General features: G+C 40.8%; 1 protein-coding gene and 1 long non-coding RNA gene across 2 annotated transcripts; one reads left to right on the top strand and one right to left on the bottom strand.

Annotated features, from left to right (window-relative positions):
- Positions 1–559: 559 nt before the first annotated feature.
- LOC137969468 (zinc finger protein 271-like) lies at positions 560–23,391 on the bottom strand. Its single transcript, XM_068815717.1, has 13 exons — positions 23,056–23,391; positions 22,045–22,214; positions 19,154–19,364; positions 17,398–17,895; positions 15,812–15,986; positions 14,597–14,680; positions 11,599–11,935; positions 9,988–10,267; positions 9,150–9,483; positions 8,890–8,973; positions 7,528–7,731; positions 4,096–4,329; positions 560–3,220 (listed from the first exon to the last, which is right to left on the bottom strand). Exons 1-13 carry the CDS (start codon positions 23,222–23,224, stop codon positions 2,497–2,499), a joined length of 3,504 nt encoding a protein of 1,167 aa, XP_068671818.1. The 5' UTR covers positions 23,225–23,391; the 3' UTR covers positions 560–2,496.
- On the top strand, positions 14,136–17,348 carry LOC137969482 (uncharacterized). Its single transcript, XR_011116677.1, has 3 exons — positions 14,136–14,200; positions 14,383–14,449; positions 16,227–17,348. It is a non-coding gene; the product is annotated as an uncharacterized lncRNA (long non-coding RNA).
- Positions 23,392–24,120: the final 729 nt, after the last annotated feature.

The raw sequence follows: 24,120 nt of genomic DNA, 5'->3' as shown, positions 1-24,120 counted from the left end.
GTAACCAAGTGAAGCTATGATCCTCGCAGTTATGAACGCAATCTTAGCAATTGCGTGGATAAACTTGAAAAATTCAGGTCTTCAACGGGGTTTGAACCCATGACCTCCCGGTGCTGGTGCGACGTTCTAACAAACTTAACTACGCGAGGCTACTGATGTTGGGAGCTGGTCATTAGGGCGTTCAAATTTTCCCGTGATGAATGAATCAACGAATCACAGTCTGGCCAATTAAAGCACTTGTTCCAGATTCCCCGCGCCTGAGCACGTGAACAAAATGGCGGATGCCGTGGTTGATTTTGATGCTTATGTTGACGTTCGTTTCCACTTAGCAGAAGCTACTTGTGCGTACACTCGTGCTGGCGTCCCTAGTGAAACCAGGCTTTAAGTGAACATTGCATGGAGAACTTTTTCAGCTTGCAAGTTTTGTTTTCCATTTCAGACCACGTGATGTTACTCTAGAGAACAGTTTCTTTCAAATATCGTCGTATGCACGTCCATATGTACGCATAACTTATGAAAACCAAAAGGAAAATACCCTTGAGAACAACATCATTTGGTCTGAAAGGGGAAACAAAACGTACAACCTAACATGGTCTATTCAGCCGATAATATTTTCGTTAGTGTTGCCATGGAAAAATACCCTTCTCGGTTTTAAAGAAACGGTTCGGCGAGAAATATAAGCGCAGGTTTCCTTTCTCTATGCCCTACCACCTTCACGGGTGTAAGGTTTTCATTTCAGTAGCAAGAGATATTTCATGTAACCATTTTATTGAAGACGCGTCCTTCATCTGTAAACGTATGCTAACAACGTGATCTGCATACACCTTATTCCAAAATGGCCGCTGATTTATGCGGATACAAATTGGCCCTTGTTGCCTCGTTCAAGATAAAATATTCTTTTGAATTTTAAGCTTAAGAACGAGACATCAAGGGCTTATTTGAATAAAAACAAAAGAATATTTAAATGACGGCCATTTTGGAATAAGGTGTATTCACCTTGAAAGTACAACCAATGATCCTTAAAATTAGATCACCTGGCTACGCCAGTTAAAAAAAAATACTAAAAAGAACTTCAAAACGTGTACAATGCAGCAGCACACGAACACAACAAAATGGCTAAAAAATTAGAGCTACTTGCAACCTTCAGAATAAGCTTAATGGACAATACATTTTTAAAAGTGAAAATAGCCATGTTTCTGGTGACGTCCCCGATTGTTATTAATATGCAAACCAGAACCTAATTGGCTGTTGAAACAATGACTTCCTTTGTTCCGTGGTTGGCAAATTTGAATATCAAAAGAAATGTGACGTCAATGTTTGTAAACAAGAAATATTACTATATGAGAACGGAAAACTGACCGAGTTCGAATGACAAATCTCCCGAAACGACCGAAAAGCCTCCCCATTGTGCCCTTCGTCCGTTGTTTTGTTCGTCTTTCAAAAAACTTACGCGTTCTTATTTATTCCAAATTGCACTCGAAATCATGTGATTACTTATTCTAAAAAAATACATAATTCTGATTGGCTAAAAAAGGAGTGCAGTTTTCATGTAACACATGAAAACTGCAAATTTGTTGTACGAGTGCAAATTGCAACCGCATGCTTCCAAGTTTAATTTACAGTTGAAGGACTTTTCACCGATAATCTCAGTTGTAAAAGTTTGAATTTGAGAAATGTTGTGATCTGTTTCAATCAATCAGTAAAATGACCCCATTAAGTAATCACATAAATTCTCGAGACCAATTCGAATTTCTCGTGGTCACATTTAACTATCATGCGGCTGGAGTCCAATCATACAGCCCACTTTATAAAAAAAAGTGTTTGAGCTACGGGAAACTTTCTGGCAAAAACTGACCTCACTATCTACGTATTGACTACTTTAGCCTTGAACGCATCTTGAAAGAAAAGTTAAAAACTAGGATAGCGGGATATCACCCTTCGGCGCGAAGATAGAATTGCATGGAGAGCGGAGGGGTTCGAAAACGTTAAGAACCCTATAAAACAACTACCTCCACTCTCCCAAGTTCTCTCCCTTACCCCCCCCCCCCCCCGAGATGACCTGCAGTTTTGTAATACAACTGGTATTCTGCAAAAAAAAGCCATAACAAAACAAAAAAAACACGTCACCAGTCAGCTACGCTGTTTCTTAGTGGTGCACTCCCTTCTAAAAAAATCCTGGGGCTCGTTTCTCGAAAGTCCCGAAACCTTACGGGCCATTTTCGGGTGTCATAATTCCGTCTGTATCTCAAGAACGGAGGGAATTTGAGTCCTCAAACTTCACAGCCAGTTTGCTCTTTGTTACCTTGAAAACATGTTAAAAGATCGGCTTTCCTGACCAAGCGGTTGGGAGGTTCCCAAATGGCTATTCGGGCCCGAAAGTTTTCGGGACTTTCGAGAAACGGGCCCCTGGTTCCTCCCCTAATTCCCCCAACTTTGATAAAGGGGTAAGGTAGAGAGAGGATGCAGTGTGCGTACCCCCATCTGCCGAACAGGTCTTTACTGCTGGAACACGCCACTATTTGAAGAGAAAGGCCAAACGGTCACCTCCCCGGCAGAATTTACCCCTGTCGGGGTGAGAAGGGAATGTACATGCGGTAGAAGAACCTGTGGTCGCGGAGGCGAGATAGCTGGAAATCCCGACAGGTTAGGAGGCACAAAGGCGTTGTCAGTGTTTTCAGATGCCAACATCCTGGATATGACAACTTGTTGAAGTTCTTGAGCAGTCAATGAACCCAGGTTAGTGCTCAGTGGGGCGGTCAGCGGGGCATTCATCGCCATCCCGGCGTTGGTGGGATTCAAGTGATCACTCTGCTCCAATGGGGTTCTTGACGTGGCTCCGGGGGTCTGAGAGGTGGGCACCGTGTTGGTTTCTAGCGGTGCGACGAAGCCAAACAAAATAGGTATTCGTTGAGACGCCACCGTGGCATTATGAGAGGTATTTGGGAGCACCGTATTGAGCGGCGTGGCTGTGGCTGCGTAGAGAGGGCTTGGAGTATTCAAGGGAGTACACGTGTTTTGTGTATCCTGAATTGCCTGGGCCGGGAGAGAGCTCGAAATCGCAGGCGAGACTGATGTGTTAGTATCACTTGTATGAACAGTGTTTCCTTCATGTTGGCCAGCACCTTGGGTCTGGGTACTACACTCGTCTACTGGTGGCTCAATTTGCCCATGGGCATCCGTGGATTCAATGTTACCATTTTTCTCTTTTGATTTCTTTCGCCTGAAAAACAACCCAAAAAGTTCTTGAACACTTGAATGTCGTGTTATCTTTAAAAATTCGAGCATGCCACTCTAACCGCAAAGTACAAACCACAACAAATCGCCTAACTTTGTTCGGCATCTCCGCATGTCCACATTTGTTTTCTAACTGGAACATTTTCCTCTAGCGGTTGGATAGACAATCCACTTCTTTTCTACCAACGAATCGCCTAACTTCGTTTGGCAACTACACGTGTTCACACTTGTTTTCTAAATGGAAAATTTTCCTTTAGCGGTTGGATAGCCAATCTGCCTCTTCTCTATCATCATTTACAAATCAAAGAACTTTAAGACCTCTTGACTGCCTAAATCGTCTATTTTTCTCCATTTGTGTGTACGTGTCCGTAACCCTATTTATGAAGAACAAAATAACGATGATGATGCTGATTATGATTATAATAAAAAAAAACCTCCCTCTCATCACCAAAAAAAAGTTCTTAAACCTAGAATTTTTTAAAATTACATGTGAGTATGGTGGCGAGTGTATGAAGAAATTGAGTAAATTGTCACTGAAAGAAAGAATTGAAGACAAGGGATTCTCGGTTTTACAAATGACGAGCAAAAACAGCGACAAAAAGCGAAACAACAAATCTTCGTTCGAGCCCGTTTATTCTGTCCGTCTATTTCCACCAACATACTTATATTCAGACTGAGCTTTACTTTTCTCTTTCCGAGAGCCTACGTGCCTTTTGGTCAGCGCCACGACGCGCCTTGGTGCTGACCAAAAGACACGTGGGCTCTGGGAACGAGGTTGCGTAAGTATTAACGGAAAAGAATCGGTATTGCTTTTCCAAGTATATTGACCGCCGTAACAAACATGAACCGGCACACTCGTACCTTTGCTTGCCTTCTCCACCGTTTTCATGCCAGCGCTTGACGTGTTTTTTCAGATTCCCCGCCTGAGCAAACGCTTGTCCACATTGTTCACACGAGTACGGTTTATCACCGCTGTGTGTTCTGCAGTGCATGGCCAAGCTACTGGGACATAAGAAAGCTTTTCCGCACAGACTGCAGAAATATTTCTTTTCTCGGATCTTCTCCTTGGGGCGCTGTTCCTTATTGTGAACAAACCTGAAAATGATATAATTTCTTCTTCTTTAACACAAAACTCCAGTAATGAGTTTTTCCAAACTGATCTAAAAAAAGTCTGGATCGAATAACCTACAGTCACTGACGCCCGCGGCGTCATCTTGCTGAGAGCACTTTCGCCGTGAAAGCTACGTAAAGACAAAGTTATGGGTAAAACGGAGCCTCCTAGTAATTACTTTGGCCAATCAAAAGGGACGGAGACAATCCAGTAAACCAATCAAAACTCGAAGTAATTACACGTAGCCGACAGAAAAGGCGGGAAAATGTGCGCGCGCCCGCCACGATTGGTTTTGGTTTCACTTCTGATTGGTGGAAAAAGTGGCGCGAGAACTTTGAACCAATCACCGAGTGAAGTAATGCAAAACCAAAGTAATTCACTAATTACTTTCGACACTCAATTGAAAATCACTCCATGCATAAAAACTTCGAAAGTTGTTTTTAAAGGAGCCAATGACTAGAAGCGTACAACTTCATTGCATTTACCGAACGGCGTTTCCACCGACCGAGTTATTTATTTATTTTCCCACGAAACCATGGAATTGAGAATGGTCAGTCGTCCAAGCCAAATCTTATTTAAGAACTAGTCTAAAAATGGCTTGATCTGTAAAAGTGCCGCTACATACACCTAGTATTGGAGTTGTTGGCCTCTGCTTATGGGTTCCCAGTTCCTATAAATGTAAACTCTTAAGCTGAGCTCTTAAGGTGGTCCCAACAAGAAAGCTGCCGCGATTTTGTTGTGCTTCCAGTCTTTCATGAGATCAGTGTGATTTTCTGCGCTACAGTCACCGGTTTTCACCGAACTCCGTACCGGTCACATGTTTTCTCGCGTTCTGCATCGGTCAATGGATAGCTCTGGATTTTACTAGCCGTGCTTTGGCACCAATTCAGCGTTTTCCCGCGCTTGACACAGGCACAATGTCTTCCCGTGCTTGGCAATGCTGTCGTCACAACTTTGTTTTGCAGCGATTGGTAGAGGTGACTGTTATTTCAAGTCCCTAAACCATTTATCCTCCGCCAACCGCCCATTTGCTTGATGTTTAACGTTTAACTTATTTGGCTTTGTAATTCTAAGCTTCAAAATGTACCGTCAAATTCAGGTATTTTCTGTAAATTTAAGTCTACCATATGTAAGAATTGAGTTTGGTGCAGTTAAACATACCAAGGTAAATGGCCTTTCCCATGATAACAATTCTTATTATATACTCAACAAAATATCTTGTTTCTGATTGGCCAATAGCGAATGCCTAAATTGGTTATAGAGTGCAATACGAAAGTTGCTATGGAAACACCGGGAAGCGCCAAATTTGAACACCAAAGTGAAAAAAAATGGCTGATAGTCGGTTTGCTTTGTCAAACCAAAACATCGTTGAGCAAGTTAAAGAAAATGCGAAAAACAAAAACACGTTGAAAGCTACACAGACCTGGTTGAATGTCTGGCAAACATGGGCGACTGAAAGAAAACTAAACCCAAAACTGGAAGATAACGAGCACGCATAAAGTAGCGCGCTTGAGTAATTTTGTTGAGAATATCATAAATAAAAAATCGTATGAACCTGCTCGTGCATTTCGTGATTCATGGTCACTCGTGATGTTTTGAAAGTTCTCAAATTGCACTCGCCTACGGCTCGTGCAATTTTGAGAACTTTCAAAACATCACTTGTGCCCATCAATCACGAAACGCACTCGATTTCATACGATTTCCTACACTTATTAAATTGTCAACCTCGGATGATGCATTTCGCGTGCTCTGATTGGTTCACTCAATCTCGGTTATCAGCTCATATACCTAAGTTTGACCTTATATGGTAAATGATGGCGCTGAACGTTGCTAAGCTAAACGTTTTTCGCCGGAAAGCGAAATTTCTCTCTGAATAAAGCCAAAAAAGAAAACAAACTTTTTTTTTGTGGAAAGTTTGGATCAATTCCGACGTTTAGAAGTACGCGAAAAGTCAAGAAATGTTTTTTTGATGAGCCTACGTCTGTCTGACCTCAAGGTATCACACATCTTCAGCAAGTTTTTTTCGATTTCGCTCGGATTTTCTCGCTTTTTTCGCTCGTATTTCGTACTTCCAAATTTTTGGAGTTTAAGATATTTAATAAAACAATTATTCCATTCGCGCTTGTTGGATATGAGACTGGTTATAGCCAACTCGCCGCTACGCGCCTCGTTGGCTATTTACCACCTCATATCCAACGCGCCCTCATGGAATATTTGTTGAATATATGTACCTAATTGACCTCTTACACAAGGGCTTTATGGGCCAATGAAACAATCACAGAACTTGCGGGAGCAACACTAGTTGGCTAATCACAAGCGCAACTGACAGATGATTCGTGAAAGAACAAGTTTAGAAGGTAGAGTGTAACTTGAATCTTGAACGGATTGCGATTCCTTCGCGGTACAGCACACTCGAGTTTCAAGGGCTATGTCACGTTATTTTAAGGTGTTTAGGGGAGATCTTCAGTTAATCACGACTTTAAAACTAGAAAATGGTAATGTGGATTTCTTTTACTGATAAAATCATCGTTACCTCACGAAGATGATTCTGAGCAAAAACGGCCTTTATCCAAGCGATTTGCCATAAACTTGAAAAACGTCGGGCCAACTTTTTTCAAGATTACCCAAATGCAATCCGTTTCAATCTTGTCCATTTGTGTTCATCCATGGTTTTCTTTCTTTTTGCTGTTTTTTTTTTTTGTTCAACAGATTTAAGTGCGGGTCATTTCAATGTTTCAGTCTACTTTTTGGGCATTTTGGGTGTCATGAAATTACATCATTTTGCGTGACACAGCCACTTTAAGTTGACTGTGTTCAGGAGCAGTGACACGTGATTTGTGAAGGTTTGGAAATGCGGCACAGTTCAGTGGCGGCAAATAGTATCGTGCTTACGTGTTGATATCGAACGGAGCATCGTAATTGGACGCTGTACCTTGGGCATGTTAATCTTAACACGTAAATTGTTACGGGCGCTTCGTGTATTTTTTTCACTTACTCAAGGATAATTACCACAGGATATTTGCCTCGCGAAGCGTCTGTCACATTCACTGAATGCAGTTTCCCGACAGTACTTCACTAGGGTAACAATGCCCTGTGTAAACGCAACCATTTTCTGTAAACGCAAGGGTCATTCGCCAAGGTAAAACTGCTCCATGTGATAACATCCATTTGAGTGAACATACCTCACATGTTTAGTCAAGTTCCCTGGTTGGCTGAATCCCTTTTCACACACGTGACACTGGTATGGTTTCTCTCCAGTGTGAGTACGTTGATGAGCTTTTAAATCTGAGGGGCCTGGAAACATTTTTCCACATTGCTCGCAAGCATACTTCCGGGAATTTTTGTTGTTAATAGGTCCACCTTCAATCATTGGACAACGCTTGCACCTGGCAAAAAGGTGAAAATAACGTAAGCTTCACGAGAGTTGTACAATACAGATAAATAACGCAGGAACTCCTCAAAGGGAGCGTCTATCTCCACAAGTTCCTTGAGTCAACCCTTTCCTGAGTAAATACATTTTTAGGAACAGGTTTTTCCCGCGAAAAGTATCATATTTCCCTCGACACTGACATGGCTCTGTTTTGATTGGCTTTTACAACAGTGGGCATGCTGAATCTCCCAAGAGAGGCGTTCTATAAATAAATATACTCGGGGATGTATCATGTTACCCTCGACACTGACATGACTCTGTTTTGATTGGCTTTTACAACGGTGGGTCTGCTGAATCTCCCAAGGGAGGCGTTCTATAAATAAATCTACTCGGGAAAGCGTTGACTCCTGGGGGCCGTTTCTCGAAAGTTCCGAAACTTTACGGACCATTTTCGGGTGTCACAATTACCTTTGTAACTCAAGAACGGAGAGCATTTAATTCGTCAAACTTCACAGTTATTTTTCTTTTTGTTAACTTGAAAACATGTTAAAAGATCGGCTTTCCCAAAACAAGCGGTTGTCAATTTCACAGATGGCTTTTCGGGTCCGAAAAGTTTTCGGGACTTTCGAAAAACAGGCCCCTGGGCCAAGTATGGGATATACAGGCCTCCCTTAATGAGCTCCTGATAACGAGATTCACGTTACTTGGTGTAGGCGTCACAAAGTGACCTCAACTAGAACCCTAACCAAAGCGCGCTGAATACATGAAAACTGAATACAAGCTCTTGGACTCAAGGGGACATCTTGCGGCACATTGTGAAGAAAATCACATTACACAGTTGTACTGGATAAGTATGAGCTTTACAAAGCGTTTGGAACCAATCCTGACTCGTGAGAACATACTACGTCAGCCAGATCTGAGGGGCACTCAGCTGCGATCAACGGTGTCAAGTTTGCCGAGGCACACAGATTCGCCAACGCAGTGCAGATGGTTTATGCACGAAAAGCTCGATCAAGCCATCCTTGTGTTGATACAATCCGTCGGCGTGACATTCCCCCCCCCCCCACCCCCCTTACAACAATCGCACCTTCCGCGCCTTTGGACAAATTAGACTTTTAAGTGGTTTAAATAATTAGTCTTCGTCGAAAAACAACGGACAAGTTCACGACATTACCTGATGTGTTTCCTCAAACCCGACTTTTGAACAAAGTCCTTGCCGCAGAGATCGCATTTGTAAGGTTTTTCTCCAGTATGGCATCTGCAAGCGTGAACAGAGGTCGCTTATCACAAAAACGTGTCAAAGAAGTTACAGAAAGAAAAGCAGTATTGGTAAATTAAACTATCTTCCCAGCCTCACTTCCTCCTAAACTCAATTCCATCTCTTGCTGTTGTTACCCTTTAGCAATTAAGACTTGATCTAACTTGTTATCTTACCGGAAATGAACGACCAGTTGATAGCTGGTCAAAAATGTCTTATCGCACTTTTCACAGCGGTGTGTCTTGTGAGGCGAGGCCATGGGTCCCGTGTGTCTCCTCTTCGTATGCTTCCACAAATTTTGTTGCGATGCGAAAGTCGCCCCGCACTCACTACACATACAGGCCTTGTCTGTGGTCCCCTGGTGTGTCTTCACGTGTTCCACTAGTTCCGGTTCCGCATCGAATACTTGTTCGCAGTCGTCAAAATTGCAGCAAAACTTGTCGCTGGTGTATTTCTTTTGTACTTCTTCCTTCTCGAAGTGACTCGCGTGTTTGTGCCGCCAAAGGTGACCTTAGAGAAACATGGTTTTGATATATGTACTGCACGTATCACAAAGTCTCAGGGCGGTTTACAATTCTTTCTCTAGGGTAAGAGCGGACGTCAGCTTGTAAAAGCGCCTCTGGCAGCCGCAATCAGTTCATATTTGATCTCACCCACCCAATCCACGCATGTATGTGAAAGGAGGACTGACCACAACACCGGGGTCTCCTACTCTTCACGAACAGTCGATTGATTATTAGGAAAAGTTGTGAAACGGGGCCTACGGTTTATAGTCCTCATCCGAGGAAACTTAAAAATTTAACCATTTGCGGGGTAATTACAAAGGCAGCACTTTCTCCTCAGTTATTTTAAGACCTCCAATTCACGACCTCCCACATAACAACCCGATGCTCACAAAAACTCATTTCAATACAGGATAGAAATTCTCATTGGAGTTGTAATTCACTAAAGGATAGGAATTTAATTCAGAGATGAGCGTTAGGGTGAGGGTTTTGCAACAGACCCGACCCTTACCTCGTTGAGTGTAAGTGGCATCGCAGTAATCGCATTTATACGGACGTAAACCATCGTGCACGGATTGTATGTGGACCGACAGGACGCGACTGTTGACATACACCTTGTTACACATATCACAAGTCACGGGCGCATTAGAGCCTCCTTTCGACTGTTTTGACCTTGGGATCTTTTCGTGTACGCTCTTGATGTGCCGGGTCAGGTGTGTTTTCTGAGTGAACCTCCAAGAGCACTGTTCACACTGGAATGGTCTCTCCCCTGTATGACACCTCTGATGGCTCTGTAGAAGCAACAACGGGATGCAGAAACTTTGAATTAGTTTAACCATGAGGCAAGGATGAAATCGAACTTTCTAAGGCTTTCTTGCTTATCTCATCCAACAGTGATTGCTAAGCCAGAGAGATTTACTCACAAATTTCGCGCCTCTTTTTCCACCAATGAAAACTAAAGCCAAAAGCAATCGCACCTTGCACGCACGCAATTTCCCGTGCTTTGGAAATCGAATTCTGATTGGTTGATCGCGCTGTTTGCGTTTAATGTGATTGGTCACATGAATTACAGTGGTTTTAGTCATACGACGGTAAAGTCAACTTTACCGTTAGAAGAAGTCAATCTTGAAAAACAAAAATAGGCACAAGAAACTTTCACCAAAAAGTTGGACATGAAACAAAAGCTTACGCTAATCCTGGATTAATATTAAAATACAACCACACTTTTGAGTTTAAGGAACATGTCTCGATGTTTCAAACATCATCTTCACCCATAGTGAGTGTAACATTAAAATTTAACATTAAAATTTAATCCAGGATTAAGTTAATCGGCTTTCGAACAACCGAGCACAGCAGGTCTGGGAAGAAAACTCTTTCTAATTTTGCTGACTGAAATACTCATAAATTGAGTGTGGAAAGTAATCCCCAGTTAGGCTCACTTTTGCATTTCTATCTTTCGTCATTGCCTAGAAAATTTTGCGACACATTCACATGCAGGAAGAGCAAAGTCAGCAAGCCATGTACAATATATCAATATTCCGACGAGACGGCAGCGCTATATGGTTAACTCAGTTTTACATCTAATATCAATATTCAAACGAGACGGCAGGGCTCTAAGCATGGTTAACTTTTACATCTAGATTTATTTATTTTGCCTGATCACGCTCAGTGGATATTTGGATACAAAATAATATGGACTTTTTGTGTCATGTATTGAAGCCTAACGCCAGCTGAAGTGCTTGCTTGCCTAAAACAGTTCGCTTTGAATCGATCGACTTGATTTTTTCTCTGCGACTGTTGTTATTGGCTGCTGTATATAATTTGAATACACTAGTCACTATGAGGATCGTCTTATCGGTCATTCAACGGCTCTCAACCGTTGATGAGTGGAAGTTCAGTAAAGCGTTATGTAGCATCTCACCTAATAAGAGGGAAGTATCGGACTCGGATGCAATTCGGACTCGGTTCCCACTCGGAATATGTTCGGGCCGAAGAAACTCGAAAAAGCAAGCTAACACTTAGAACTCCTACTGGAGGCTCGAAAAATTTGTTTTTTCTTCTTCTCAGTGTTACGTTTTCAGCTGTGCTTCGAAATTTGAAGAACACTCCTCTAAACACAAACCTTCAGGGCATGTTGTGAGTCGAACGTCTTCTCGCAGCCTTCCTCGGGACAAATGAATTTCTTCTCTCGCTGCTTAGATGACTTCGGTGTATACCCGGGTGCGTGTTTTTTACGATGTTTATTCAAATTGCTTTTGGATGAAAACGTCTTTCCGCATTCTTGGCACTTCAGCGCATCACTTTGGCTGTGAATTATCACATGTTCCTTGAGGTAGGATTTGTTGTAAGTCTTGTGGCAGATGGGGCATTCTGCTTGCTTTTCTATTGAACTGTGTTTAGCGCGAACGTGCCGGCACTTGTCTTTCTGGTTTGGAAACTGCACATCGCACTTCGCACACCTGAAATTGAAAACCCGTTAACTCATAACGTTATAAGATTATCGATGTAATGAAACGGCCAAACCGTTACTTTCTTACATAAAAAACAATTCACTTGTCCACAGTCCCCTACCCACTTCACCCATTTTTTTATCTTTGGCCTCGTTAGGTAGATACACCCTAATCGTCTAGGGTCGCAAGCAAAGTAAAATACCAAATGATATAACAGTAACTTCAATCCGGGATAACAGTTGTCCTATACATCTGTAACTTAGTCCGTGTAAGTATAAGCTCCCAAAGAAAATGGCGTTCCCCGGCCCTTGTGGTGGGAACGAACAGCTAACGACAGTTCTCTTGCTATAGACCTTTTCGGCTTGTACATTTTGTTTTCCCAATACAGATCATGTTATAATACTCAGGAGGTTTGGTCTTTTGTTTTGTTCATTAAAATGAGGGCATGCACTCTTTTTAATGAACAAAACAAAGGACCAAGCCTCCTGAGTATTATCACATGATGTGTATTGGGAAAACAAAATGTACAAGCCGAAAAGGTCTATTCCAGGCGGAGTCGGAAATTAGGCCACCAAACCAGGTAGCTTAGCGAGTTGGCAATTATTTTCGGCCATTGAGGAGTCGCTTGCGGTTATTTAAATCGGACATACAACAGGCGAGCTATTTTTTTATTTCTCTTATTGAATTGGCACGTGCTCTCTCTCCTCTATTAATCTTACCCGTGAAAACACGTATCATTTTTAAGTCGCTTAACGAAGTCTGCAAACAAACCACTTACAGGAATGTTAAGCGAGACAACGGGTGTCGTGAAAACACGGCCCATATGTACCGTTAAAATCCAGGGATAATGGGCTCCTGTCAAATCATTACAAGCCGGTTTTTGTTTATCATATACACCCTTTTTACGATCTCCCACACGCTAGGATCTACGACAGCGACTTCGACGAGAGTTCACCTTAAAATGTAACTTTGCACTACTTTTTCGCGTTTATTCCATCTCGTTCACGTCGTTGTTATGCAGAATACTGCAAAAATATGAGATAAAATGTGTGCTGCACTTTTTCAACTTTTGACCGATCATTACTATCGAATTTGCGCAGCTGTCGTCGTCGTTTCGTAAACTCACTACTTAAAATGCTGCCATGGTCTGGCACAATTTCCGGTTTATAGCGGCGTTTGTTCAAAGGTCCATTCAAGTTAAAGCAGACGGATGAATCACAGAGAGTTACGAAATGACAATAACACCGACAACTGCTAAATTGAAGATTACCCGCCCGACAACACTAGAGACCTTTAAATTCTAGGACGAGAACGAGTACGAGATTTGACTGTCCGTTTTAGCGAAAATACTTAGAAGATTCATAATCCGGAAGATTTACTACCTTACTCTTTATTAGCAGTGTAGGTTGCTCAGTTATTGTTACTGCTGATAACTTAACCTTTTTGCTGATCAAAAAATGCCAAAACTGCAACCGTGTTGTTGACGTGTTTTGACACGACGACATTCTTGCAAAACCTCGTACTAAGATGACGACGGTATCACGTTTTTCCCACCAAAATGACGCTGGTTTGCGCGTGCTCACTGTTGTTCTATGAGAAAATCTCGTAGTCGTAGTCGTTCTCGTTCTAGCATCTAAAGCTCTCTATTGACAACAACAAGACCGCGAAGACTTTATTAAACCCAGTTTTTTTTCCAAGGGTAAACGGCTTGGGAGGAGAGAATACACATTACAATCACGCTATGAACAGGAAAACTTCAAAAATAGAAACTTTGTGATATTTTTGATACCATAAAAAAGGATGTATTGTTTTACAGTATGAAGCTATATGGGGTCAAAGTCCACGGGCCAACTTTCTAAACTGAAATTCAACCCAACAATTAAATTCGTTTGACTCCTGAAAACACAGCACCATTCGACGTGCATCGAATGATGCATTTTGTAGCAAATTTGTTATACTTCTATTTGCCAGACGTAAACTAGCTCTTCAGAAATAAGAAAGTTGGAGAACATCCAGCCATTATAAAGCACGCGTGGGAGGCATGCATTATCGTCAATAGTCAATCCGCTTCATTCTTCTGAAGTGTGCGAAAACACGCGGGAAAAATGAGCTTCCGAGATCAAAGTCTGGACGCACGTGCTCGCGTGGCGAGAAAATAAAACCGGCACTTTCTATATAACTTGGAAAACTAATAACCTCCATCAAACGCTAAGCCCAAACGCCTTGTGTAACTTTCTCTGAAAACGTCTCCTTTTTCGTTAAATGGATAAAATGGTAAGTTTCGGCAATTTATTTATCAGTGTCACTTGTTTCCTTAATTTTGCAAACTTTGTGAGTCCTTCTTTTACTCAAAAACATCAGTTGATCGATTGAAGTTTCATAAGCTAGATCTGTGAATCAGTCACTGCATTTTGATTGAAACGCCACGTGCTGAAGCCGACTTGTTGATTTCTCAGCGGTGACGGCGCAGAAATGGATAACAGAGGGTGCTGTTAGATAGCAGCCACATTTATACGCGATGAGGTAAATTCCAGAAGCTACAGTGAATGATATTTGTGATCACGAAAAAAAACATCCACAAATGCAACATAAAGCGTCATTACACTGAGAGCGGTTCAAGTTCGCGGAAAATATAGAGATAACGGTTTCTACAAAAAAACTATTACTTACCTTGGCAGATGATCTGCTGGAGGGTTTTTCTCGTGAGCTTGAAGTTGCGCAACTTCATCGAATTCTTCATCACAAATTTTACAGCTGAACAGAGAGAAAATTACGATAGTCCTCGTAAAAATTTTGTTAAGAGTGGAATCAAAAAGAACTTTAGCACAATAAAAACCCGAATGTGATTACATAACCAGTTAAGAGATACAATTATACGTTGATTATGTCAAGGGCATCAGTTATCTTCCTAATAAATGCGCCGAAATATTTACCTCTGGATAAACGATCCAAGTATAGTTTGGTGACTTAAAGACCAGAAGAAGGATAATGTCACAATGTTTTCGGTAGAACACGGAAAACCCAAAGGATGTTTTATTCAGTTTTTAGTTAACGGTCGAAAAGCCCAAACTGCCAATTAAGGACCATCCTGATGCAAAAACTGTTTCTCTTATTAATGATATAAATGCAAAAAACCACCGTTAAACTACCGCAAGCAGTATTCCCTTCCCCTCGGCAGTATTTCTACCATTTACGTAAACTAGTAACCGAATTAATACTAACATACGATTTCCTAAATGAATATGGAAGGTGGCAATGCACAGTCTTATTTTGTTTCTGTCTACCTAAACTGTTTTCCTTTCTGTAACTCACATAAAACCAGCAATAAGAGATTTCGCTTTTGTTCAAGTTTCACCAGATATTTGAGAGATATTGATACTGAGAGTTTGCCATGCTAAAATTAATTTATTATCTTTCTCCTTTGGATCTTATTTATGTCACAAACGCACAAGTTGAGAAGCAGTTTTTCCTGAAAGGAACAGTGAAACTGCCGTAACGCAATAATGATGACGATGATCATAAATTAAGTCCTGCAGGATGGTGATAACGTTCTATCTTTCAATTATGACAAGTAAAGTTTAACTTAGCATTTACTTAAACATTAGAGCGGTTTTCAATTGAGTGTCGAAAGTAATTAGCGAATTACTTTGGTTTTGAATTACTTTACTCAGTGATTGGTTCAAAGTTATCGCGCCACTTTTTCAACCAATCAGAAGTGAAACCAAAACCAATCGTGGCTCGCGCGTGCACATTTTCTCGCGCTTACGATGTCGGCTACGTGTAATTACTTCGAGTTTTGATTGGTTTACTCGAGTGTCTCCGTCCTTTTTGATTAGCCAAAGTAATTACTTTCGTTCATTTGAAAACCGCTCTAAGAATCCTTACATAGGTTTTCCTCCACAAAGGTGTTTCTGCAGCAAAGAGGCTTTTGTGAACTCCAGCGTACATGTGCTGCACTGGAACTCTTTTGAAAGACATTCCATGGCAGCACTGTGCTCTAGGGCTTTCTCTTTCTCTCTGAACTCTTCCAAGCAGTGGGCACAGCAGTACTTGACCGCGTCTGGAAACAAGACACCACAGAAACTTAATTATCCCTTTAATTGATTCAATGAAAAAATAACATAAAAGCCACTCAGTATGCCTGACAGACGTATTTCCAGTTGTCCTTCCTTGTTAATTTTATGGTGAAGAGATACAAGAACTGCATGCAGACTTGAAGCCACCAAGATTTGTCTTGAATAAAACTTTGATCTCAACATTGTAAAACACAGCAGCTGTAACATTTTTTCTTTCTCCTCAGACACTTTCCTTGTAATGAACTGCCTAAGTCAGTCGTCTGTCTTTGTGTCATGGCTGAACTTGTGTGACACACGCATTCATTACATAGATGATTACTGATCCCTGCACTGACTGGTTGCACTTGACGTGATTATTATGCAATAATCAGCTAAGCGGCTTTTTTCCAAATTGCCACAGGCCGTTTGGTGAAGGTGACAGATGAAGAAATTAGTATTATTGTCTAAAAAAAATTCCTATTTTCCAAATACATGTAATCTCAAAATCACCTATGTAATTATTCTAAAACTTTAAATCTGAGTTTTTATTCACTGATATTCACCGAGCCTGAGGTGAATAATATTAATAATTGTTAAATATCACCACAAACTGCTTTGCATTCCAGCTTCAAATTATTTTTGCACAACAAAGAAATTTGTATTTGGCATTATAGGTTCATAGCATTTAAAACCCCAGGGAGGTACGCCCATATATCGTAAAGCGGGAATTATCGTCAGAAATGTTCAAAAATACCCCTAAAAGATACCGGAGTCTTACATAAGGTGGCGTGGCAACATAAGATTTTTATCCCTAAAAGATACCACAAGGTAAGGTACATGTTAATATTTTGGACATAATTAAACGATAAAAGCAAATTTAAAAGCTGTCGTTGCCGTTATTATTATGTAACATGTTATTATCTTAAAAAGATACCCTAAAAGATACCATCTTAGACTTTGGTGGCCCAAAAACCTTTAGACACCCTTAAAGATACCGGATCCCTGATAGATACGAGAATCACCCCACCCGTGGCCAGCTGGAGTCCCCTTCCCAGGATTTAAAAGAGGTAAAAGTCAACAATTTTCGACATCCAAGACAACAATGCTCTTGCTTAGGCTTGCTAAGAAACATCACCTACATTCTGGGGAGCAGGAGGAGCTTTAATACCAAAGAACTGTCAGAAACATCAACAAAGAAAAGCTTATTAAAAAAAGACAGGACACTCAAAGAAGTACTCAAGATTTTTTTTCTCCTTTCTTCTCAACACCACGATCACCTGTGTCCTGAGGTGGAGGGATATTGATAAATATTAAGATGCAAAGATTATACAGAGCCCTATTAAATGTTTGAGTCAGAGTTGTTTAGGCAAAAAATCCTACGCATCAGGTTTTTACACAGGTAGGAAATTGTCTTACTTGCTTCACATTCAGGACCAATGACAGTCAGTTCCTTGATCTTTGGTTGCTTTTTCTTCTTTTTGACGATGATTTCCTCCAACACCTCAATGTCATTACCACAACTCCTTTTCCTCTTAATAGTGTTTTTGGTAGACTTTGGTAGACTGTTTGGAATAAAATCATCATCATCTTCATCATCATCTTCATCATCATTTTCATCATCATCATCATCTCCATTGCTATCATCTTCCATTTCAGTGTCTTGTTCGCCACAACTTTCCTCCGTTACCTTGTAAAGCTCATCTCCTTCACTATCACTGCCATCATTACTGCTGTCATCATCGCCGTCGTCCTTGTCTACTCCATCATCATTGTCATTATCATTATCATCAACTGGATTAACATAAACTTTTGACTCATCAACTTTTCTGTCAAGTGGAACGACAGCGATTCGTCCACCACTTTCATCAGTAATGTAGGAGACACTTGGCACAGCTTCCATGGTAGGTCCATTTTCTAATTTTGGAAGACAGCAAGAGAGGATTAAGGACCAGGAAATATATAATATATTTTTAGCTATTTGGGGGTGCCATATGGTTTAAAATGTCAATGGAACTTTTACTTTTCATTGCAGTCATTCTCATTGACATAGACTTCAAGTACACTGTAAAAACCACAATTAAGGCAGAAATTACATGTAAATCAATAAAGATGATTGCTTTTAACACAAGGACCTGAAATCAAGTCCAGTACATGTCATTTTTTTTTCACTGCAAATGTTGAACTTATTCAAGGACAGTTAATCCTTAAAGGCAACATACTGTAAACAACTATATTTTGGAATGTTCACACTGTCTTTTTAGCAGCTAAATTTTGGGTGACTAGATTGTTCTCACTCTAGTTTTAGATTGAATTGCAAAGACCCAGTAATACAGTTCTTCAGATTTTGAGAACATTTTGCTCATGTGGGAGTTTTGGGTGTCAGTTGCCCTATATTTCCTAAAATATTTCGTAAACACTGTAAATATTCTCTGAGATTATATATTTTAAGTCCAATTGACATGTTACATCCAAAACCAACGTCAAGTGTGAAAAAATTGAAGCGAAACCCAAAAATTTACATGTGCTCAAAAACATGACCAAATAAGCTAGGCCACAGCAAATTCTTCCAACTACTGTTCAGGGTTTTCAAATTAAAATGTGTGGCAGAGGGTGTGAGTCGGAGTGGGTTTTTCCTACCTGCTTGGGGGAATGGGGGGCTTACTCTATGGAAAATTTGAAAATTTTGGTGTTGTGAGGTGTGTTCGGGAGCATTTTAAGTACCCAAAAAGCAGTGATTTATTGCAGGCCACTCTTATCTTTATTTCAACTGCTCACTGCAGATGAAACAAGGAAATGATGTAAAAGGATTAGGGCGACTTGACAGGTGGAACCTGCCTCTTTATTTATTTACATGTAGTTTCAACAAACTTTCTTCAAAGTATGAGTAAAGAAAAAGTATGCGACGCAAACACGTGAAATACAATGTAGGTGGTGCACGACTTGCATCAGGCACCAACTAAATTTGAAAAGACCGACTGTTGCGTTACATACTGTAGAGCCTGCGACACTCAAGCTCTGCCTTCAAGTTGATGAAAAAATAAACTTAGCACACACTGAGGGCCTTGCAAAATGTTTTCACTTTTGTTTGTAACTGTTGTGTAATTATTTGAGGGCAACACTTAATTTAGCAAATGCTAAAGTGTATGCAAACATCACATCCTAATACACAGACCTCTAAATGAGTCATCAAACAACACCATCAGTTCCTCTCCTTCAGCAATGTCTTTAATAGCTTCCAGGTAGACTTTCATGGAAGATTCATATGCAACAATATTCTGTTCTTCTTCTGATGCTGCACTCTGAAGACGACTAAGCCAAGAACACTTATTTTTCTCACTTTTGCGGGCATGGAAGAAATGTGACTTTCCTTTTTTGTCTGCCAACTGAAGCAAAAAATGAAAATTAACTATCAATAAATTACAGACCCGTTCCGCCAACAAAACAGCAAAGCTAGTCAAGGTGTGCAGATTGCTTTCCCTTCAACAAGTTTTAACTATTCCCTTGCAACAAATAAGGGACCAGCAATTGGAAGGGGGGGGGGAGGGGGAAGGTTTGGGCTAACAGGGCATTGCTATGCTCAACATTTTCTGTCCCCTGACACTAAGGGGATGTCGTTGGAGCCCAATTTCCCTTTTTTTTCTTGTTAGCTCATCATTTTCAAATCAATACCCTAACAAATCAGAACTAAATATTGGAAGTACCGGCACATTGTATGATCAGTTATCCCCGAAAATGTCATCCATCCTGGCACACATCCTCTCCTCATCCTCATACACTCATCTAGTTGGTTAGCTATTCTGCAATGTAAGCCTTGGAAATTCTTTATCCAATAGCCCTGGAGCTTTCCAGTTTGCCATTCAGCATACATGTACTTTGTTTTTGACTTTCTCAGTCGTTATGGCGATATCTTCCTCCTTATCCCTTTTTAACTCAGTCTCTACCCCGCTAATCCATTCCACACTGTTGCTGTAGACTACATTATTCTCCCAGATCTCGAACCAAAATTTCCTTGGCTCATCTTTGTTTGGTGTTAAATTTTGTGTATTTTGCTGGCCATCTAATTCCTTGCAAAACTTGGATTGATTTGATTGAAAAAGGTGGTTTTGCCCATATTGTTTCATTCAATCTGTATATCATTTTACAGTGACTGACCTCCCCTTTATTCTTTGCTTCAATTCTTAAGCTGTCCTTTTAAAATGCCCATAACGTGAAAATTTTTATTATCCTATTTGAAAGTCCATATTGAAAAATTAACTTTTGTGAAAAAAATTTCTATTCGAACAAGAGGCGAATTTCTACAATTTTCTAAGGGCGTTCAAATTGCCCGCCACTTTGGCACACCACTCGCTCAAGTTTTCTCTCAACTTATGACCTAGATTCAGGAACATGTGATTGGAGAACATGAGGATTTAGGAGTTGATGTGAAAAAATGCCCGAAAGATGTGTTAACTACCGTTCGATGCAACAACAGAGCTGATGCTGAAAAAAGAATAAGTATGCATAGGAATTCTTTCTTCAACTTGGAAAATGCAATAGCTCAAAAAAGAAGGGAAAAATAGCCGTAGATTTTGTCTTGGCAAAAAGAAAGAACTGGAATCCCGGTAAAACTTTGTCACTGTACATGCTAGATTCGATTCACTGCAAAAAGAATGACTTCCAGTATTGTACATTGTATGGACAGCAAAATGAAAAGATCGTTGAAAACTGATGATATTGGCTTACAGGCACAGACATAAGCGTTAATTTAATTCCCTTGTGGGACCTTCCTTATCCTCTTGTTCTTTTCTGTAGTTTTGTAGCGATTTCTCGTCTGCTAATGGTTCTTCCACGTTGGGTTCCACGTAGTTCTGGCTTTCAGTGCTAGCGCTGGCTGACTTATCAAGACCGCAACTAGTCGCCTCAAATTCTTGTTTTGAAATCTTCAGTTTATTCACTTCGGGATTCAGAGGGACTTTCCTCGATAATAGATTTTTTTATTTACTGAAAAATACCAAAACGATCACAGCGCAATACCCTGGAGTTGATCGATAAGAAAACAGGACCCACGCCAACAAGCATTCCTGAATCTAGGCCACAGCGAGCCCATGAAGTCCTGACCAGCCGAAGGGGTGTACCAAATACAAGTAGGATTTCAAAAACTCATAGAAAATTTGCCTCTCGTTCAAATCGAAAAATTCTTTTGCCAAAGTCCATATTTTTTTACGTTATGGGCACTTTAAACCCTTTTTCTTTGCTCTTATATATAGCCTCTCTAACCTTTTCTGTTCCTTCTTCAATGGACTCCTCTCTCCACCTTTATATCACACTCACATCTTTTTTCAGTTGGTTAATTTTTCCTTCAATTCGTTTTCAAAATGGCTCTTATCTGATGTTCTGTGTAGCCCCCTGCTTTACCCCTGGGATGTCTGCTATAACTATTGCACCAACCGTGTCTGTGTGATAATTCCCAGGGCTGTTTTTACAGCTGATGTTACATTGTTCACTTTGATAACTGCCCACCCGCCCGCCCGCCTGCCTGTCAATTCTTCTGATATTTTGGGGGGTGGCAAATCATATTATTATTATGGCACCTTTATTTCAATTTCCCATTGTTTTTTACTTACACTTGACAATGTGGGTTTGCCCCTAGGCTTTGTCAGTGTGTTCTGACTTATTTATTTACATTTTCTTTATAAGGTTTTATAGAACTTTTTCACAATTTCTGTGTTTTGGCATAAAATCCATTTTTGTGATTTTTTAATAAGATTTTGTGCCTCTGGCAGTTTGCTGTCAAAGAATGGATTTCTTGCTCCAGTAGGGTGTGATAGCCCTCGAGAAAATCAAATACAATGTTCTTTTGAGTAACTTTACAGTCCTTGTGGATCCTCTTTATTCCTGCTCTTAGTTATGTGTATTTCTAGTCTTTATGTCTGGTTCCTTCTTCAAAGCTCCCAACACTGCATTATTATCATCATCATCATCATCATCATCATCATTATTATTATTATTATTATTAAAATGATGGCTTCCTGCTCCAGCCCAACCCACCCCATCTCACCCTTCCAATAATTAATACTGATTTACCTGCAAAACCAAAAAGTGCATTTTATCAGGTGATTTTCCCTTGCTCATGATTCTTCCACTGAATGGTCCAAAACATTTGCCCTTGGGTATAGCCATGTGGGCCATTAGCCCTGCTTTGCGCAATTCAGGGGGGAGATGAGCATCTTCAGGTTTCTTCTGAAGAATCTTAGCTGAAAAGAGAGTTCAGGATGAGACATACCGCAGGGATTCATGTACATTGTATTACTGGTACAACAAATCTGCGTTTGCAACATGGAAAAGAAATGTACTGTGTGATCTTTTTTTTTTGCAGAGTGTCCATCCTTCAATGTATTGGAATGATACAATTACTAATTAGTTTTACTGAGAGGTAAAGCAAACATCAATGCGCCACTCAACAACTCCTTTGGAAAAAAAATATGTGCATACACATCCAAATTGATGGATGGAGTTTAGCTTTGACAGGTGCATGGAGGTGCAACTGCAGAATACCCCGCAACATCTCACCACTATCATTTCCCCTAGGCGGCATTCTCTGAAGTACAAGCTGGAATACAAAAAAGGTTATTTTTATCCAATGAAATTCAAATAAGTTGCAGGGTATTCTGCAATTTAGCCAGGACGGAAACTACTTCGATCCCAAAGCAGAATAACTTAATCTTTGCATCATACCAAAGCCACATGTCTATTATTTTTGCAATGCCCCCCCCCCCCCCCCCCCCCCCACTCATTCCCTCTGCGTGTCGCAAGTTTGTAAATGCCCCAGTATTGCTCAAAATTTCATTTCATTCTCGATAATTCTCGGATAAAGAGAGCCAGACCCAAAGTGCATCCGATTCAAGTGACACGAAAGATGAGTACCCTCGACACTTTCATTCCCTTTTATTTTGTTTTGTCGAGCAGTAGGAAACAAGGCGACAAATAATCTATTGTTTGGCCACCTTCGATCGAACATTCGGAACATTCCACAATTCCACTTTATCAAGCATCGAAGCACTAACGCGCTCCAAAACAACGAATCAAGATCTGTACCTTTTTTCTTCTTTGTTTTCTTAGACACAAGCTGTTGTCGCTCTGCCGGGCTTTGAAGTCTCGGACGCTTGTTGGAAGACGTTCTTAAGCTTTCTCGGTGGACGCGATCGCGATCTTGCGATTTCCGTTTCGTCGTGCGCTGAAGCGGACGAGACTTTAAGCGAGCCATTACACTTCACAAGGCGACAAATTACTTCCACAAAAGGGCTTACGCTATTTTCGTGTTGTTTGTTAACATTGACCGAAAATGAGAAAAGTTTCAGTCAAGAATCAACAACTTTTAGTCCACACCCGAATGCAGCAATCCGCCATAAGTTCATACCATTCCGAAGAGTCTCTTCAAGGATCACGTGATACTCTGTTCTCCGTGTGACAGCTGTGAGACTAGGGCCGAGCTGTCTGTAGTATCAGCACCCTCCCTGCATCTAGGAGCGCTTACCATTTGCACGTTCTGTACTTAGAAAAAGAAAATGGGAATGTGCCGTATCATTTACAGGGAAAACGGGTTGTTCCGGTTGAAAAACAAATTAAGCAGTCTATTTTCTCTGGCACTTGTAATTGTGGACAAATGGTACAGAAATTTCCGGGCATTCCGGTCAAAGCGAGAAAAAGGGAATACCTCGAAAGGTATCACCTTTTTTCCGAAAACATTCCACCGGGATGAACCGTTCCATTTGAATTCTGTCCGGAATTTCCGAAAATTCCATTCAAATGGTAAGCGCTCTAGTTGGTTTAAGTTTGGTTTGGGTTCTGGCGGGAGATTAAAGGTTGGTCTTGATCAGTCAGTCTTCGTGTTAGCCGATTTATTCTTTAAAAAAGGAGATCCCCAGGCTTCCAATCTCACTTTCCTTTAATCTCTTGTGCCACTGCATTAGATCGATGAGTAACGCGTTTCCGCCTATTTTTCGGCCTAATTTAAACAGTGGTTTTTGGCATGTGGCTTGCCACAGGATTTACTCCTTAGTACCACTAGTGTGATTTCTAAGATGAACACACCTTATGTTATTAGTGTTGAGCAGAACAGGGAAAGAAAGGGGATCTTCGTGGCCTCTGGCCAAAGGATCG

The sequence above is a fragment of the Montipora foliosa genome, chromosome 9 (genome assembly GCF_036669935.1).
Source record: "Montipora foliosa isolate CH-2021 chromosome 9, ASM3666993v2, whole genome shotgun sequence".
NCBI classification, from domain to species: domain Eukaryota; kingdom Metazoa; phylum Cnidaria; class Anthozoa; order Scleractinia; family Acroporidae; genus Montipora; species Montipora foliosa.
This window is presented reverse-complemented; position numbering and strand designations above follow the sequence as displayed.